General features: G+C 43.9%; 1 protein-coding gene across 2 annotated transcripts in view; it reads left to right on the plus strand.

Annotated features, from left to right (window-relative positions):
* The window catches only part of LOC120940974 (chloride channel protein C-like), a 226,564-nt gene that overhangs the window by 57,505 nt on the left and 150,156 nt on the right, over positions 1 to 18,903 (plus strand). For both annotated transcript variants that reach the window (XM_040354173.1, XM_040354174.1), the window contains exons 12-13: positions 11,765 to 11,936; positions 14,170 to 14,341. In XM_040354173.1, coding sequence (XP_040210107.1) covers positions 11,765 to 11,936; positions 14,170 to 14,341 — 344 coding nt within the window. The remainder of the gene's footprint in view (positions 1 to 11,764; positions 11,937 to 14,169; positions 14,342 to 18,903) is intronic.

The raw sequence follows: 18,903 nt of genomic DNA on the forward strand, positions 1-18,903 counted from the left end.
GTTAAAGGGGTTGTAAAGGATTTTTTTTTTCCCTAAATAGCTTCCTTTACCTTAGTGCAGTCCTCCTTCACTTAACTCATCCTTCGATTTTGCTTTTATATGTCCTTATTTCTTCTGAGAAATTCTCACTCCCTGTTCTTCTGTCTGTAACTACACACAGTAATGCAAGGCTTTCTCCCTTGTGTGGAGAAAGCCTCTGAAGGGGGAGGGGGCAAGCAGGAGTCTCAGGACGCTCTCTACTTTGCAGATAGAGAAAGGAGCTGTGTGTTAGTGGGCGTACGGACACTCCTGCTCGCCCCCTCCCGTTCAAGAGGCTTCCTCCACACCAGGAAGAAAGCCTTGCATTACGGTGTGTAGTTAGAGACAGAAGAACAGGAAGTGAGCATTTCTCAGAAGAAATAAGGACATTTAAAAGCAAAATCGAAGGATTAGGTAAGTGAAGGAGGACTGCACTAAGGTAAAGGAAGCTATTTAGGGAAAACAATTTTTCTTTACAACCCCTTTAAAGATAATGTTTTTTTGAGGTTCAAATTTTTGCTCGTTTCAGATGGAGAAGGGAAGTGTTAAAACATCAATTGCATTTTTTATGTGTCTCATTAGATAACTTTCTCTTCACTTCCTGTCCCTAAAACACAACAGGAAGTGAGAAGAACTTTCTCCAGTATAAAGCTAAGTTAAGATGTGTGGCAACCCTTGCCCACCCTGTCAAAAGGGATCCACTGCTTATTGACAGGTGGTGAGTTGGCTCACTTGTCTTGTTTTACTGTCCCCAGACCACAAATGTAAACAAGCCCAAAGGAAAAGTCTCCTAATGGCCAGCTATCGCTAGAATAGTTGCTCCAGATTTCCCTCTGCCTTCTGTTTTAGTGATAACCGTATAATTTTTTCTCCTGATGATAATAGACACCAGGATAATGGTAAGAGCGTTTCTTCCTGCTATGGACACAGCAATAAAAAACTGACAGCTTTTGTAGGCCCTTTTGGCTATAATTACTATTTAAATCTTCTAGTACTTAGTAAATCCTCATAGACCCCTAAATGATCAACAGCCGTGAATTTTATAACTTGGTAACATCCCTGCTGTTGGATTAGAAAAGTGATATGTAGCAGATTTGGAGACTGCCGACAGGGATGGATCCAAGGATTTAGATAATGATTCTATTTCAACTTATACACTATGGCCCGGATTCACATACATCGGCGTATATTTATGCGGGCGTAGAGTATCTAATATACACTAAGCCGACGCAGCGCAGAGAGGCAAGCACAGTGGGCCAAATCTTCAAAGGAGATACGCTGGCGGAACTGCTGTTCAGCCTGCGTATCCCTGTGGCTATCTTTGGAAACGATCCTCAGAAGGATTTTTCCAAAGATAGTCAGAAGATCCGACATCTGTAAGACACTTAGGGCCAGATTCACAAAAGAGATACGACGGTGTATCTCAGATACACCATCGTATCTCGGATTTTTTCTGGTCCTATCTATGCACCTGATTCATAGAATCAGATACGCATAGATAGGGCTGAGATCCGACAGTGTCACACTGTGTTACACTGTCGGATCTTTTTTTTCGATTTAAAAATGGCGCCGGGGGCGTTCCCGCTGATTTACACTGAATAATATGTAAATCAGCGAGATACGCGAAATTCACGACCGTACGCGGACCCGACGCGGTGTTCTTACGTCGTTTCCGTAGCGCGGTACCCGTCGTATACTTACCCCTGCTAAAAGCAGGGGTAAGTATTGTTAAGTATGGCCGTCGTTCCCGCGTCGATTTGTATTTCTTTATCGTACATCACGGGACACAGAGCGGCATTCATTACTATATGGGTTATATGGAGTACCTTCAGGTGTAGACACTGGCAATCTCAAACAGGAAATGCCCCTCCCTATATAACCCCCTCCCATAGGAGGAGTACCTCAGTTTTTACGCCAGTGTCTTAGGTGTTAGTCATGGTTTAGCTTGCCTCCGCATCCTTGGGATTAGGTGAGCTACCGGTTCTGTCCAAAAAAGCCTCAGCGCTAAAGTGGTCAGTAACCGGACCCCAAACCCTTGGGGTATAGCCCATAATGCTTTTCTTTTTAGAGAGCTGGACCCTGGGCCCAGAACTTAGAAACCTTTGGGTACCTAAAGTTTTCTGTTGCCAGAGTGCTATATGGGCCCAGGACAGTGGATCCTTCATAGGAACCCAGGGCCTGAAGGTCTAGACATCCCCACGGAGATGGGGGAAGATTGGGCCTCTTGCTTGGCAAAGTCCTGCGGCATGGAGCAGGTAAGTGAGGGGAAAACTTGCGGAACTTGGTTCTTAGCAGGTTTTTTTCTGGGGGGTCACAGGGGACATGCCTAAAGTTATGCACTGCATCTGGCAAACTAGTCACATATCATAAAGATAGGATGGCTCTCTATGTATTATTCCCCATAAGATGTGACCTCCCTTGTAGTGTTGGAAAAGCATTGAGTGGGGCCTGTGTTATATAAAAATATATGTGTGTGTCAGAGAGCTTTGCTTACCTGCAGGCCTCCAGGCGATGCTCCATTCAGTCTTCCTCCTCAGAGCCTGCAAGCAGGCAAAACGCTGACCTCCTCATGGTTCCAGGCTGCAGGCTGCAGTTTGCTGGAACAGAGAGGTCCCTTCCTCCCAAAATCCCCCCCCCTCCCCCTGTCGGGAGGGGCATTTCCTGTTTGAGATTGCTGGGGGGGAAGGGCGGGTCAGTGGCTTAAAGGAAGGGGCGGCCCTTTCTTGTTTGTTCCATTCAATACTTTGGAACTGAGGAGAAAGACCAGAGCGGCAGCACGGGGCGCCGAGGACACACAGTGGCCAGAAAGGATATTGCAGTCTTCAGAAGACTGTTTTCAAGCCTAGAAATAGGCTGTTTCTTTTCCATCTCATAGTTTTTCTTTGCAATACTACTCAGGGGGACAGAATGTTTTTTCTTTCCTGGATTTGAAACAAAAACGAAAAAAAAAAAAAAAAAAAAAAAAAAAAGTCATCTAGGGGAGAGGAAGCATTTTTTATCCCCCAAACAGGTGTTTGGGCAATTAACTTTTATAGTTCCAAATACCAATAGGTAGCAGGTGTACCTCGGTATTGTACCATGGCATCCGGGTCAGAGGGTACAAGAGGTGGGGATTCCCCCAGAGAGTCTGAGGTCTCAGACATATGCCGCTGCTTTCCCTACAGGGAGCCTTGGGGCCATCGGGATCTGGGGCTGGAGCTGACGCGGGTCAGTCCAACCCTAAGATGGTCACGGAGGAGGTATTACTCACCTCTTTAAAAGAGATGCAGAAAAGCATGGGAAAAAATGATAGCCGCAGCTATGCGGGGCAGTAAGCGGAATAGATCTCCGTCGCCCGAGCGCGGACCCTCAGAAGAGGAGGTCCTTTCCTCAGGGGAATTGGACGACCTCTTGGACAAGGACCAAGTAGGTTCAGGGATCGAAGATCCGGATACAGAGGAGTCTGGGGCAGTCTTGTCGGACTTGGTCCATAGGGCATTCAACTTGCCAGTACCAGATCTCCAGGTATCGACGGTTTCAGCTTTGGGCTCACTGAGGGCGCCTCAAAGCAATGCTGTGTTTCCGATCCATCCTCTATTAGAGGGAATTTTGTTCCAAGATTGGAACAAGCCAGATAAGATCTTCTTACCACCTAAAAGGTTCTCTGTCCTATATCCTATGGAAGAAAAATTTTCCAAAAGATGGGCTACTCCTGCAGTGGACGCAGCCATCTCATGTATTAACAGATCGTTAACATGCCCTGTAGAAAACATACAGGTGTTCAAGGATTCAGTTGATAAGCGCTTGGAAGCACTACTTAAGAACTCCTTCACTACTGCAGGGGCAGTAGTACAGCCAGCTGTGGCTGCGATTGGGGTCGCTCAAGCATTATCGGATCAATTTAAGCAGATGCTTAAACTTATTCCGGCCCAGCAGGCAGAAAAATTTTCGGATGTCCCTAAGGCCATATGTTTTACGGTAGACGCAATCAAGGATTCTATCCAGCAAGCGTCACGTTTATCGTTATCCCTTATCCATATGAGAAGACTCTTATGGTTAAAAAGCTGGGAGGCTGAGCCCCCATGCAAGAAGCTCCTGGTAGGGTTCCCCTTCCATGGAGGACGACTCTTCGGAGAAGACAGGAAGAAGGTTCAGGGACCTGCGTTTAAACGACAGTATTCCCCTGGGCAGGGGCCCTCTAATGCCAAGCAGTATCGACGGCCTCCTGCAAAAGCAAACTTTGGCTTCAACAGCAGATCACAAGGACAGGCTGTTAGAGGCAAAAGGCAGTGGTTTCGCAAACCAGCAAAACCAGCCCCCAAGCCAACCTTATGAAGGGGCGCCCCCACCCACGAAGGTGGGGGGAAGGCTGCGACTCTTTTCAGAGATTTGGGAAGCCAGCATTCCCGACGAGTGGGTACGGTCTTCCGTGGCCACAGGCTACAAATTAGATTTCCTAAGGTTTCCTCCTCCTCATTTCCAGAAGTCGAGGATTCCAAACGATCCGGAAAAGGGAGCCGCATTAAGATCGGCATTAGATCATCTACTTTCCCAGGAAGTAATAGTAGAGGTACCAGTCCTGGAACAGGGGCTGGGTTTCTACTCCAACCTATTCATCATCCCAAAATCCAATGGAGATGTCAGGCCAATTTTGGACCTAAAGATGGTAAATGCATATCTAAAGATCCGCTCATTTCGGATGGAATCCGTGCGGTCAGCAGCTGCCACACTCCAGAAGGACGACTTCATGGCGTCCATAGACATAAAGGATGCCTACCTTCATGTTCCAATTTATCAGCCACATCAAAGATATTTACGCTTCATGGTGGCTTCGCGTCACTTCCAATTCGTGGCGCTTCCCTTCGGGTTGGCTACGGCCCCCCGGGTGTTCACGAAGGTCCTAGCTCCAATCCTAGCCAAACTAAGGATCCAAGGGGTCACGATCCTAGCATACCTGGACGACCTCCTAGTCATAGATCACTCGTCTCCCGGCTTGGAGCGAGCAGTGGCCCTCACGGTCCAATACCTCGAGAGGTTCGGCTGGGTCCTAAATCGAGAAAAGTCAGCTTTCCAGCTCACAAGGCAGTTGGAATATCTCGGCATGAGATTAGACACAGAACAACAAGGAGTGTTCCTACCTCTGAGGAAGGTAAAAGCCATCAAGGAATTAATCCTACTGGTTCTAAGCAAGAAAGAACCGACTATTCGCCTATGTATGAGGTTACTAGGCAAGATGGTGGCCACATTCGAGGCGGTACCATACGCCCAGAGCCACACTCGCATCCTACAGGCAGCCATCCTGTCAGCATGGAGCAGAAGGCCACAGGCCTTGGATATCCCGTTGCCGCTCTCATCAAGAGTCCGACAAAGTCTGTGTTGGTGGTTAGACCCCCAGAATCTACTGAAGGGGAAGTCTTTCAGCCCAGTGGCTTGGAAGATAGTGACCACAGACGCCAGCCTGACGGGCTGGGGAGCAATTTTGGATGGTTGCACTCGCCAAGGTACTTGGGCAAAGCCAGAGAAGCAGTTGCCCATCAACATCTTGGAGCTCAGAGCTGCTCGACTAGCCCTCAGGGCTTGGACGTCAAAATTGCAGGGGTTCCCGGTGAGAATTCAATCAGACAATGCCACGGCCGTGGCATACATAAATCACCAAGGGGGAACCAGGAGTCAAGCCGCTCAAAGAGAGGTGAGCTTGATTCTCCTATGGGCAGAGGCTCATGTGCCCTGCATATCGGCAATATTCATTCCAGGAGTGGACAACTTTCAGGCGGACTTCTTAAGCCGCCAGACTCTATGGCCGGGGGAATGGTCTCTGCATCCACAAGTCTTTCAAGCACTCTGCCAAAGATGGGGAGTGCCGGACGTGGATATCATGGCATCGAGACTCAACAAGAAACTAGACAGGTTCATATCCCGTTCAAGGGATCCAATGGCCTGCGGAACCGATGCGTTGGTTTGCCCTTGGCATCAGTTCAAACTTCTTTATGCGTTTCCCCCGCTCCAGTTACTACCCCGCCTGCTGCGCAGGATCCGGGTGGAGCACATACCAGTCATCCTGGTAGCTCCAGCATGGCCCAGAAGAGCATGGTACTCACTAATCTTAAGGATGGTAGTGGGAGACCCGTGGACTCTTCCTCTACGGCCAGACCTGCTATCGCAAGGTCCGATCCTCCACCCTGCCTTACGGCATCTAAATTTGACGGCCTGGAAGCTGAATCCCTGATTCTCAGGGGTAGAGGTCTGTCTCAGAAAGTAATCTCTACCCTAATCAGAGCCAGGAAACCGGTCTCTAGGGTGATTTATTACAGGGTCTGGAAGGCCTATGTAGGCTGGTGTGAGTCCAAGCGATGGCTTTCTCGCAAATTTACCATCGATAGAGTATTACGTTTTCTCCAGCTAGGAGTGGATAAAGGATTGGCATTAAGCACAATCAAAGGACAGATTCTGCTCTGTCAGTGTGGTTTCAGCGGCCGCTGGCCACCCACTCGCTGGTTAAGACCTTCCTTCAAGGGGTCTTACGTATTAGACCTCCAGTTAAATCCCCGCTTTGTCCGTGGGATTTAAATCTTGTTCTGTCAAGTTTACAGAAACAACCGTTTGAGCCGTTGGCTGATATTCCTTTGGTTCTACTGACAAGGAAGTTAGTATTTTTGGTTGCCATAGTTTCCGCAAGAAGAGTTTCGGAGCTGGCAGCCTTATCCTGTAAGGAACCATATCTTGTTTTTCATAAGGACAGGGTCGTTCTCCGCCCTCATCCTTCCTTCCTACCGAAGGTCATATCCAGTTTTCATTTGAACCAGGATTTGGTATTACCATCCTTCTTCCCTAAACCTACTTCCAGAAAGGAAGGGTTGCTGCATACCTTGGATATTGTCAGGGCCATGAAGGCCTATCTTAAAGCTACAAAGAAGATCCGGAAAACAGATGTGCTGTTCATTCTACCGGATGGGCCCAAGAAGGGGCAGGCAGCTGCAAAGTCCACCATTTCCAGGTGGATTAAGCAATTAATCACTCAGGCCTACGGCTTGAAAGGGTTGCCTCCTCCAGTATCATTAAAGGCTCATTCTACTAGAGCCATGGGCGCCTCCTGGGCAGCACACCACCAGATCTCTATGGCTCAAGTTTGCAAGGCGGCAACCTGGTCTTCTGTCCACACGTTTACAAAATTCTACAAGTTGGACGTAAGAAGGAATACTGATACTGCCTTCGGGCAGGCAGTGCTGCAGGCTGCAGTTTGAGACCCTCGGATTCCGGGGGCTCCTCTTGTTTGAGTTAAATTTAAAATTTTTATTTTTCTCAACTAAGTTGGATTTATTATGATTTGAGTATATCTCTAAATTAAATCCTTTTGTCTTGGAGATGTTCTCCCTCCCCTCTTTGTAAGCATTGCTTTGGGACATCCCATATAGTAATGAATGCCGCTCTGTGTCCCGTGATGTACGATAAAGAAAAAGAGATTTTTAATACAGCTTACCTGTAAAATCTTTTTCTTGGAGTACATCACGGGACACAGAGCTCCCACCCCTCTTTTTTGAGGACCATTTTGGGAGGCATACTGCTTGCTACAAAACTGAGGTACTCCTCCTATGGGAGGGGGTTATATAGGGAGGGGCATTTCCTGTTTGAGATTGCCAGTGTCTACACCTGAAGGTACTCCATATAACCCATATAGTAATGAATGCCGCTCTGTGTCCCGTGATGTACTCCAAGAAAAAGATTTTACAGGTAAGCTGTATTAAAAATCTCTTTTTTTTACGTAGTTTCCGTAAGTCGTTCTCGAATACGGAACTACGTAGTTTGCGTACGCATCGAAACCACTGACGTCCTAGCGACGTCAGTGGGAGCAATGCACGCCGGGAAATTCCCCGGACGGCGCATGCGTATTTAAATCGACGCGGGAGCGCGCCTGATTTAAATAGTACACTCCCCCAGCCGCGGAATTAGAATTCCGCCGGGGGAGTTAGGATCCGCCGTCGCAAGTTTGGAGGTAAGTGGTTTGTGAATTAGCCACTTGCCTCCTAAACTTGCGGGAGCGGATCTTAATTCACGTAGATCGAGCGGATCTATAGATCCGCTGAGCTACGTGAATCTGGCCCTTACACTGTCGGATCTTAGGATGCAGTACTGCATCCGCTGCTGGGGGCATTTCGAGTCGAAATGCCGCTTTGCGTATGCAAATGAGGACTTAGGCAGATCCACAAAGCTTTTTAGCTTTGTGTTTTCTGCGTAAGTTACGTTTTGCATACGTAAAATTAGGGATGCTTTTACAAGGCCTAAACTGTTTAGACCTTGTAAAAACAAACCTTTTTTTCGATCGCCGCGTTTTTTTTTAAATTTCAAATTTTTTTTCCCGGCGCGTATTTTTTTTTACCCGACGCAACTTTATTGTCCCGTCGCGATCCACAAAGCCTGGCATAAAGTACGTTCGCGCGATGCACGTCGGGAAAAATGACGTCGCATGCATGCGCCGAACGTCCGGCGCGGGAGCGCGCCTCATTTGAATTGGAATCGCCCCCTCGAGCAGACGACCGCCTTGCGACGGAGGCACTTAGGTTACACGGCGTGTAATTTCTAGGTAAGTGCTTTGTGGATCGGGCACTTAGGTAGAAATTTAACGCCTGTGTAACTTAACTGCTGAAAGTTAAGTTAGGCAGCTTTTTTGAGAATTTGGCCCAGTATTCACAAAGCACTTGCCTCCAAACCTACGCTGGGTTTCTTAGTGGTAACTCGTCGTAAGTGGAAGTGGGCGTGAGCCATGCAATTGAGGCGTGACCCCATGTAAATGATGAATTGAGCGTCCTAAAGATACGAATAACGTACGGCGCATGCGCCGTCCCGTGGACGCATCCCAGTGCGCATGCGCAAAATCACGTCGGAACTACTCCCTAAGATACGACGGATCACTGCCTACTACGTGAACGTAACCTACGCCCAGCCCTATTCACGTACTACATAAACTACGTAAAATCCGCGTATTTCCCCCTTATTTGCATATGTGCATAGAAAATCAATGGGAGCACCCCTTGCGGCCAGCGTAAATATGCGCCCACGATACGCCGGCGTAGGAAAGTTACGTTGGTCGCATGCAGCCTATTTTCAGGCGTATCTCAGATTGTGGGCACGGCGCACAGATACGACGGCGTATAGTTACACTTACGTGGCGTATCTCGAGATACGTTGGCGTAAGTGCTTTGTGAATCTGGGCCTATATGTCCAAAAGTATTGGGACACCTGCCTTTACACGCACATTAACTTTAATGGTATGCCAGTCTTAGTCCGTAGGGTTCAATATTGAGTTGGTCCACCCTTTGCAGCTATAACAGCTTCAACTCTTCTGGGAACCTGTCTAATTTTGATGAAGCTACAGTGAACAAGCTCCTGCTGTGGGGCATGCCCACTGCTCCTCTTCCATTGTGAAAAGCTGTTTCATAATGTACACTGCATGTAACACAATCTGTGAATGGATGACAGACTGATGAATCACAGAATTCTCTCTCTCGCTGAGTGTACACCATGAAACAACTTTTCCCAGTAGAGGAGGAAGAAGGAGAGGGTGGCTGCCTGTCAGTAGTGTGTTTACTGCAGCTTCACAAAAGACTCAGAAATGTTACCCTGCACAGAAGACATTTTACAGGATCCAGCTGCCTGCACAATATAGCACATACTGTACTTCATTACAGGTAAGTTAGGTCACTAAACTATAGAAAAGATTTTTTTTTCTAAACATTAACTTTAACTTCTTCTTTTATGATAATTTTCCTATAAAGTGTCACAAAGCACAGTAGCTATCTGCAATGCCTTGTCATCTAAGACAACTAATATAATATAATATAATATATTTTTATGTTTGACTACAATAAACTAATATATGATCATCAGTGTATGTACAGTTGTGTGAAAAAGTATTTGCCCCCTTTCTGATTTAATTTTTTTGCATATTTAACACACTTAAATGACTCAGATCAATACAACAAATTTTATTATTACACAAAGATAACCCGAGTAAATACAAAATGCAGCTTTTAAAGGATGGTTTCATTTATTAAGGCAAACCTGCCTGGCTTTATGTGAAAAACGAATTGCCCCCTGAAACTAATAACTGGGTGTGCCACCCTTGGTGACAACAACTGCAATCAAGCGTTTGCGATGACTGGCAATGAGTCTTTCACATGGCTGTGGAGCAATTTTGGCCCACTCTTCTTTGCAGAATTGTTTTAATTCTGCCACATTGGAGGGTTTCCCAGCATGAACGGCCTGTGTAAGGTCATGATACAGCATCTCAATCGGATTTAAGTCCGGGTTTTGACTGGGCCAAACCTAAATTTTGCTTTGTTTGAACCATTTTGAGGTGGACTTGTGTTTTGGATCATTGTCCTGCTGCATAACCCAAGTGAACTTAAGCTTGAGGTAACAAACTGATGGCCAGACATTCTGCTTTAGGATTTTCTGGTAGAACTCAGAATTCATGGTTCCATCAATTATGGTATGTTGTCCAGGTCTTGAAGCTGCAAAGCAGCCCCAGACCATCATGCTACCACCACCATGTCTGACTGTTGGTATGATGTTCTTGTTATGAAATACTGTATTCGTTTTATGCCAGATGTAACGGGACACATACCTTTGAAAAATAACATTTTTGATCTCAGTCCAAAGAATATTTGCCTAAAAGTCTTGGGGATAATCAATATGTTTTTTGGTAAATGTGCGATGAGCCTTTGTATTCTTTTTGGTCAGCAGTGTCTTTGGCCTTGGAACTCTCCCATGGATGCCTTATTGTTGAATCATGAACACTGATCTTAACTGAGGCAAGTGAGGCCTGCAGTTCTTTAGATGTTGTTCTGGGTTCTTTTATGACCTCCTGGATGAGTCATCGTCATGCTCTTGGAGTAAGTTTTATAGGCTGACCACTCCTGGGAAGGTTCACTGCTGTTCCAAGTTATCCTTATTTGTGGATAATGGCTCTCCCCGTGATTCACTGAAGTTCCAAAACCTTAGAAATGGCTTTGAAACCCTTCCTAGACCGATACATGTACATTACTTTGTTTCTAATCTGTATTTAGATTTTTTTTAGATTGTGGTATGATGTGTGGCTTTTTGTGATCTGTTAGGCCGCGTACACACGGTCGGTCCAAACCGATGAAAACGGCCTGAAGTCCAGTTTCATCGGTCCAAACCGACCGTGTGTACGGCCCATTGGTCCGTTGTCCTTCGGTCAAAAATTTTAGAACTTGCTTTAAAATCGAACCAATGGACCGCTGCCCGATAGGTCCAAACCGATGGTTAGTACACAAAAGCATCGGTTCAAAACCCGCGCATTCTCAGAATCAAGTCGACGCATGCTTGGAAGCATTGAACTTCGTTTTTTTCAGCACGTCGTGTGTTTTACGTCACCGCGTTCTGACCCGATCGGTTTTTGAACTGATGGTGTGTACGCACATCAGACCATCAGGCCACTTCAGCGGTGAACCGATGAAAACGGTCCGTCGGACCATTTCTTATCGGTTTGGATCGACCGTGTGTACGCGGCCTTAGTGTGCTTCACTTTGTCAGACAGCTTATATTTATGTGATTTCTGGCAGTAATCAGGCCTGGGTGTAGCAAGTGAAATTTAACTCAGCTTTCCAAAAATGTTGGTTATTCACAGTTCATTCACGATTCAGCATGGGAGGTGGCAGTTACCTTTTCACACAACAGTATATTGCAAAAAAAAAAAAAAAAATTGATATATTTTTTTTTATTCTAATCACCTGCATTTTGCTTTTAGCTGCTGCTCTGCTGGTGGGAAATGGGAAACATGGTATCATGCTTCTGTTCCAGCGAGGAACTCACATGAAGTTTGGACTTCAAGCTCTTCTTACGACTCTGATATTTTACTTTCTTATTTCCTGTTGGACTGCTGGAGCCGCAGTTTCCACTGGACTCGTTGTACCCATGCTGTAAGCAAACTAGTTATTTATGTGATATTCATTAGGAGTAGCATTATTGTATAGCCTAAAGTGACAATATTGTTTTGACAATCTGGGCCACGTGTATACACTGTGCCAAGGCACACTGTCATACATGCTCCATCCCTTCTGTCATAGGATTATTAGAAAAAAACAACAGCACAAACACATTGTCACTGGTAGTATAGGTTCTGCTACATTTCAACTGTAAAGGCCAACAAACAAGAGAAAGGAGAGGTAGTTTCATGTTTTTTAAGTTTCAGAAAGTCTTATGATTTTCTCTCAATATCCTTTACACCCTTTCCCCTTATCGTTCTCTTGCTGAGTTTATCTATAAATTTCCAGTAGTAGAAATTTATCAGAATATGGACATTTTGAGTCTTGTTGCTGCCCTCTTACCCTGCTGCCCTAAGTTCATGCCTATACGTGCCATTATACTTAATACAGCTCTGATGATATAACTTAGTTTTTCAATGAGCTTCTTTTATATTACTGAATTCGTTTTAATATTAACGACTAAATATATAATATATACAGTGAGGAAAATAAGTATTTGAACACCCTGCTATTTTGCAAGTTCTCCCACTTGGAAATAATGGAGGGGTCTGAAATTGTTATCGCAGGTGCATGTCCACTGTGAGAGACATAATCAAAAAAAAAAAATCCAGAAATCATAATGTATGATTTTTTTAACTATTTATTTGTATGATACAGCTGCAAATAAGTATTTGAACACCTGAGAAAATCAATGTTAATATTTAGTACAGTAGCCTTTGTTTGCAATTACAGAGGTCAAACGTTTCTTGTAGTTTTTCACCAGCTTTGCACACACTGGAGGAGGGATTTTGGCCCACTCCTCCACACAGATCTTCTCTAGATCAGTCAGGTTTCTAGGCTGTCGCAGAGAAACAGAGTTTGAGCTCCCTCCAAAGATTCTCTATTGGGTTTAGGTCTCGAGACTGGCTAGGCCACGCCAGAACCTTGATATGCTTCTTACAGAGCCACTCCTTGGTTATCCTGGCTGTGTGCTTCGGGTCATTGTCATGTTGGAAGACCCAGCCTCGACCCATCTTCAAAGCTCTAACTGAGGGAAGGAGGTTGTTGCCCAAAATCTCGCAATACATGGCACCGGTCATCCTCTCCTTAATACAGTGCAGTCGCCCTGTCCCATGTGCAGAAAAACACCCCCAAAGCATGATGCTACCACCCCCATGCTTCACAGTAGGGATGGTGTTCTTGGGATGGTACTCATCATTCTTCTTCCTCCAAACACGGTTAGTGGAATTATGACCAAAAAGTTATATTTTGGTCTCATCTGAGCACATGACTTTCTCCCATGACTCCTCTGGATCATCCAAATGGTCATTGGCAAACTTAAGACGGGCCTTGACACGTGCTGGTTTAAGCAGGGGAACCTTCCGTACCATGCATGATTTCAAACCATGACGTCTTAGTGTATTACCAACAGTAACCTTGGAAACGGTGGTCCCAGCTCTTTTCAGGTCATTGACCAGCTCCTCCCGTGTAGTCCTGGGCTGATTTCTCACCTTTCTTAGGATCATTGAGACCCCACGAGGTGAGATTTTGCATGGAGCCCCAGTCCGAGGGAGATTGACAGTCATGTTTAGCTTCTTCCATTTTCTAATGATTGCTCCAACAGTGGACCTTTTTTCACCAAGCTGCTTGGCAATTTCCCCGTAGCCCTTTCCAGCCTTGTGGAGGTGTACAATTTTGTCTCTAGTGTCTTTGGACAGCTCTTTGGTCTAGGCCATGTTAGTAGTTGGATTCTTACTGATTGTATGGGGTGGACAGGTGTCTTTATGCAGCTAATGACCTCAAACAGGTGCATCTAATTTAGGATAATAAATGGAGTGGAGGTGGACATTTTAATGGCAGACTAACAGGTCTTTGAGGGTCAGAATTCTAGCTGATAGACAGGTGTTCAAATACTTATTTGCAGCTGTATCATACAAATAAATAGTTAAAAAATCATAAATTGTGATTTCTGGATTTTTTTTTGATTATGTCTCTCACAGTGGACATGCACCTACGATGACAATTTCAGACCCCTCCATGATTTCCAAGTGGGAGAACTTGCAAAATAGCAGGGTGTTCAAATACTTATTTTCCTCACTGTATATTCTTTGTTCAGTCTCCTAATATGCAAGTCATAACACTGACCCCCTCAATTAGCACAATCAATTATCATGATATTTCTCTACAGCTACACCGGTGCTATTCTTGGGAGAATTGTTGGTCTTATTCTGGTGTACTTGTTTGGAGTCCAAAGTAATGAGTATGGAAAATGGATTGATCCCGGCCTTTTTGCAGCCATTGGTTCAGCAGCCTATTTTGGCGGTGTTTCCCGACTGACCATTTCCCTTACTGTCATTATGGTAAGTATAAGTAACTTGTAAAATGTGTGTGTAACAAAGCAAAACATGCCTGGAGTTTGCATGCTTTCCCTGTGCCTGCATGGGTTTCCTCCAGGTTTCCTACCACATCCCAAAGACAGCATGTCCAATTAACCTACCAGCATGGTAGGTTAATTGGATCCTGTCTAAATTGGCCCTAGTATGTACAGGTGGTTCTCAAAAAATTAGCATATTGTGATAAAGTTCATTATTTTCTGTAATGTACTGATAAACATTAGACTTACATATATTTTAGATTAATTACACACAACTGAAGTAGTTCAAGCCTTTTTATTGTTTTAATATTGATGATTTTGGCATACAGCTCATGAAAACCCAAAATTCCTATCTCAAAAAAATAGCATATTTCATCTGACCAATAAAAGAAAAGTGTTTTTAATAAAAAAAAGTCAACCTTCAAATAATTATGTTCAGTTATGCACTCAATACTTGGTCGGGAATCCTTTTGCAGAAATGACTGCTTCAATGCGGCGTGGCATGGAGGCAATCAGCCTGTGGCACTGCTGAGGTGTTATGGAGGCCCAGGATGCTTCGGTAGCGGCCTTAAGCTCATCCAGAGTGTTGGGTCTTGCGTCTCTCAACTTTCTCTTCCCAATATCCCACATATTCTCTATGGGGTTCAGGTCAGGAGAGTTGGCAGGCCAATTGAGCACAGTAATACCATGGTCAGTAAACCATTTACCAGTGGTTTTGGCACTGTGAGCAGGTGCTAGGTCGTGCTGAAAAATGCATTAAAGCTTTTCAGCAGATGGAAGCATTAAGTGCTCCAAAATCTCCTGATAGCTAGCTGCATTCACCCTGCCCTTGATAAAACACAGTGGACCAACACCAGCAGCTGACATGGCACCCCAGACCATCACTGACTGTGGGTACTTGACACTGGACTTCAGGCATTTTGGCATTTCTTTCTCCCCAGTCTTCCTCCAGACTCTGGCACCTTGATTACCGAATGACATGCAAAATTTGCTTGCATCTGAAAAAAGTACTTTGGACCTCTGAGCAACATTCCAGTGTTGCTTCTCTGTAGCCCAGGTCAGGCGCTTCTGCCGCTGTTTCTGGTTCAAAAGTGGCTTGACCTGGGGAATGCGGCACCTGTAGCCCATTTCCTGCACACGCCTGTACACAGTGGCTCTGGATCTTTCTACTCCAGACTCACTCCACTGCTTCCGCAGGTCCTCCAAGGTCTGGAATCGGTCCTTCTCCACAATCTTCCTCAGGGTCCGGTCACCTCTTCTCATTGTGCAGCGTTTTCTGCCACACTTTTTCCTTCCCACAGACTTCCCACTGAGGTGCCTTGATACAGCACTCTGGGAACAGCCTATTCGTTCAGAAATTTCTTTCTGTGTCTTACCCTCTTGCTTGAGGGTGTCAATGATGGCCTTCTGGACAGCAGTCAGGTCGGCAGTCTTACCCATGATTGCGGTTTGGAGTAATGAACCAGGCTGGGAGTTTTTAAAAGCCTCAGGAATCTTTTGCAGGTGTTTAGAGTTAATTAGTTGATTCAGATGATTAGGTTAAGAGCTCGTTTAGAGAACCTTTTCATGATATGCTAAATTTTTGAGATGGGAATTTGGGGTTTTCATGAGCTGTATGCCAAAATCATCAATATTAAAACAATAAAAAGGCTTGAACTACTTCAGTTGTGTGTAATAAATCTAAAATATATGAAAGTCTAATGTTTATCAGTACATTACAGAAAATAATGAACTTTATCACAATATGCTAATTTTTTGAGAACCACCTGTATATGTATGAATGTGAGTCAGGTACCTTAGATTGTAAGCTCCTTGGGGGTAGGGACTGATCTGAATGTATACTATATATGTAAAGTACTGCCTAAATCGACTTCACTATATAAGTACCTGAAATAATAATAATATATGAAGAACAGGTAGAAAAAAAAGGAGACTTTTAAAGCCTTGTCCCAATAGGTATCAACTAGAGTATACTCCTGTTACCTATACAAATAGGACTATAGTGGCACAGCAAGAAGACAGCAACCAATATAATACAATTTTAGACTTTTTTTATACAATGTTTAAAAAGAAGGTAAAAACAAAAACATTTTTTTTAAAGTTTTGGGCAGAGTGGAGAGGGATGAAAACACCTCTTGGGTTTATATTGGTGTCTGTGCCCGATAGGGAGGTTCAACCTCTCTATTTGGCATGTTTACCATTATCATTGAAAGTGAAAGTAAAAGAAAACGCCAAATTTGGGGTTGTCACCAGAACTGGAATAGACGGGTAATCTTCCAATGGGGGAAACTAGTTCAGGTGACCCTGGTGGAAACCAGTTATAGAGGAGTTGTAGAGGAATTTCCTCTAACTTTCTGTATTGGCTAAGGGGCAGGAAGGGCAGGGGAATCTCCCCAATGTGACACAGATGACAGATAAAACTGACAGGGGTTATAACCCTCCCTTACTCCATCCACAATGAAAAAAATACTTTAGTTCTACTTTAATTGTAGTTTATATATCATATGGGAATGTGTTTGACAATGAACTGCTCTTTGTATATCAATACTTTTTGTCGCTATCAATCACAACCGCATCAGTTTGCAGATGCCATTGAGCTGGGGTGTACCAGCTTCAACACATTTCCCTGGTCCAGTTTTGATTTCAGACATTGTGTTCATTTAGCAGGAGTATGATAGATACGTATTCATTGGTGTTTGTTTACTGATACTCAATAGAGGATCATTTTTGAAACACAATTGCATGCATCAGGAACAGAGGATAGTAGGGAATGTCACAGTCTTAATTTCTTAAGGTTGTAATTACAATGCTAACAGACATTCAATATTGCCTTGTCGAGCCAGACAACATAATGCTTTCTCAGGGCAACAGTATACTTTTTCAGTGGTAGGTGGTGGTGTTGTTATAGTGCTAAAGTAGTTGGCCTTTAAGACTTAAGAGTTATACACCAAGAGCTAATTTCTTGCTTTGGAATCCTGTCTTTGTATTTTGTGCTAATTACTATAAGAACCTGTAATGCCATCAAGATGAAGCAGTGCAGTATGGGTGTTTCAGATATATGGAAATAATTAAACTAGATGAATCCTGAGGATGGGAGAGGATCAGGAAGAGTAGTCTCAATGTGTGTCTCAGCAATCAGTAAGAAAATGTCTAGAAGACATTTCAATAGCCCAATATATATCAATACTAATATATTGGGCTCAGCACTGTAAAATTCACACTTCTTTTGCTTTGGTTAAAGCGAAAAACAAACATTTTCAGAAGACAAATTCACAATCTACAATACCCAATTAAGACCCTGGATGTCAACTTTGTGCTTACAATTTGCCACAGGCTATACTGCTAGGTTCCAACTCCATAAAAAATTACAGCCCCAGAGAAAACATGTGTTGCTCTCTGGCTCAGAATGTGAACGTGGTGTAATGGGACAGAAAATTTGAATGTGGCAACATTCTCTTTCAAGACTGTCTGGTGCATACTTATTATCCATACTTGAGGACCGGGTCCAAAAATCTAGTTATTCTTGGCTTTTGATTCATAATCTTCCATTTGGAAAGACCCAGTGTAAACAAACTCCAAGTATTTGTGTGAAAGGAAATAGTCGGCTATTTATCATTTGTGATTGTTGCATTACCATGTGGTGATGAAGGATGTTATTCTAAATGATATCAAAACACAATAATTTATAGGTTATTTGATCATAGTACAACATTACGTGTATGTTCAAGCACCAATTTGCAGTGTGGAATAAATGCATGGATTTCTTGCCATGTGGATTGTCTCCATTTTCCCTAAACAAGTAGTCAGATCTTGGTATAGCACATAGTAGTTTACTATTGGAAATACCTTATTAGCAAAACAGCCTTTTGAACACTCTTTAAAATTAGATTTTTTTAAATTCTATTTCTAAATATTTAGTAAGACCATATGAATACTACTTAGGGCTCCACTTGGCATATTTGTGAAAGCATAACAGAAACAAATCCTTGTATATTAGCAAAACACATTCATTATGTAAAAGTAAAATAGTGATACCGTAAACTGGAAGACAGTGGGGGTTATTCACGAAAAAGGCAAATCCACTTTGCACTACAAGTGCACTTGAAATTGCACTGAAAGTGCACTTGGAAGTGCATTAGCTGTAAATCTGAGGGGTAGATCTGAAATAAGGGGAAGCTCTGCTGATTTTATCATCCAATCATTTGCAAGCTAAAATGCTGTTTTTTATTTACCTTGCATGTCCCCCCTCGGATCTACAGCGACTGCACTTCCAAGTGCCATTTTTTAGTGCAATTTCAAGTGCCCCTTTAGTGCAATTTCAAGTGCACTTTTCACTTGTAGTGCAAAGTGGATTTGCCTTTCGTAAATAACCCCCAATGACTAGTATCTGCAAATTACCATGTAGAATACACCACACAGCCCCAATGTACAGAAAGCTTTATATACAGTTAGTATTTGTATGTGATTTTCTGTTCTATGGGTAGAGCTACTAAAATTTCACAATGTAGTGTAATTCAGTAGGGGAAATCTGTAAAATTATGATTTTTA

The sequence above is a fragment of the Rana temporaria genome, chromosome 5 (genome assembly GCF_905171775.1).
Source record: "Rana temporaria chromosome 5, aRanTem1.1, whole genome shotgun sequence".
NCBI lineage: Eukaryota > Metazoa > Chordata > Amphibia > Anura > Ranidae > Rana > Rana temporaria.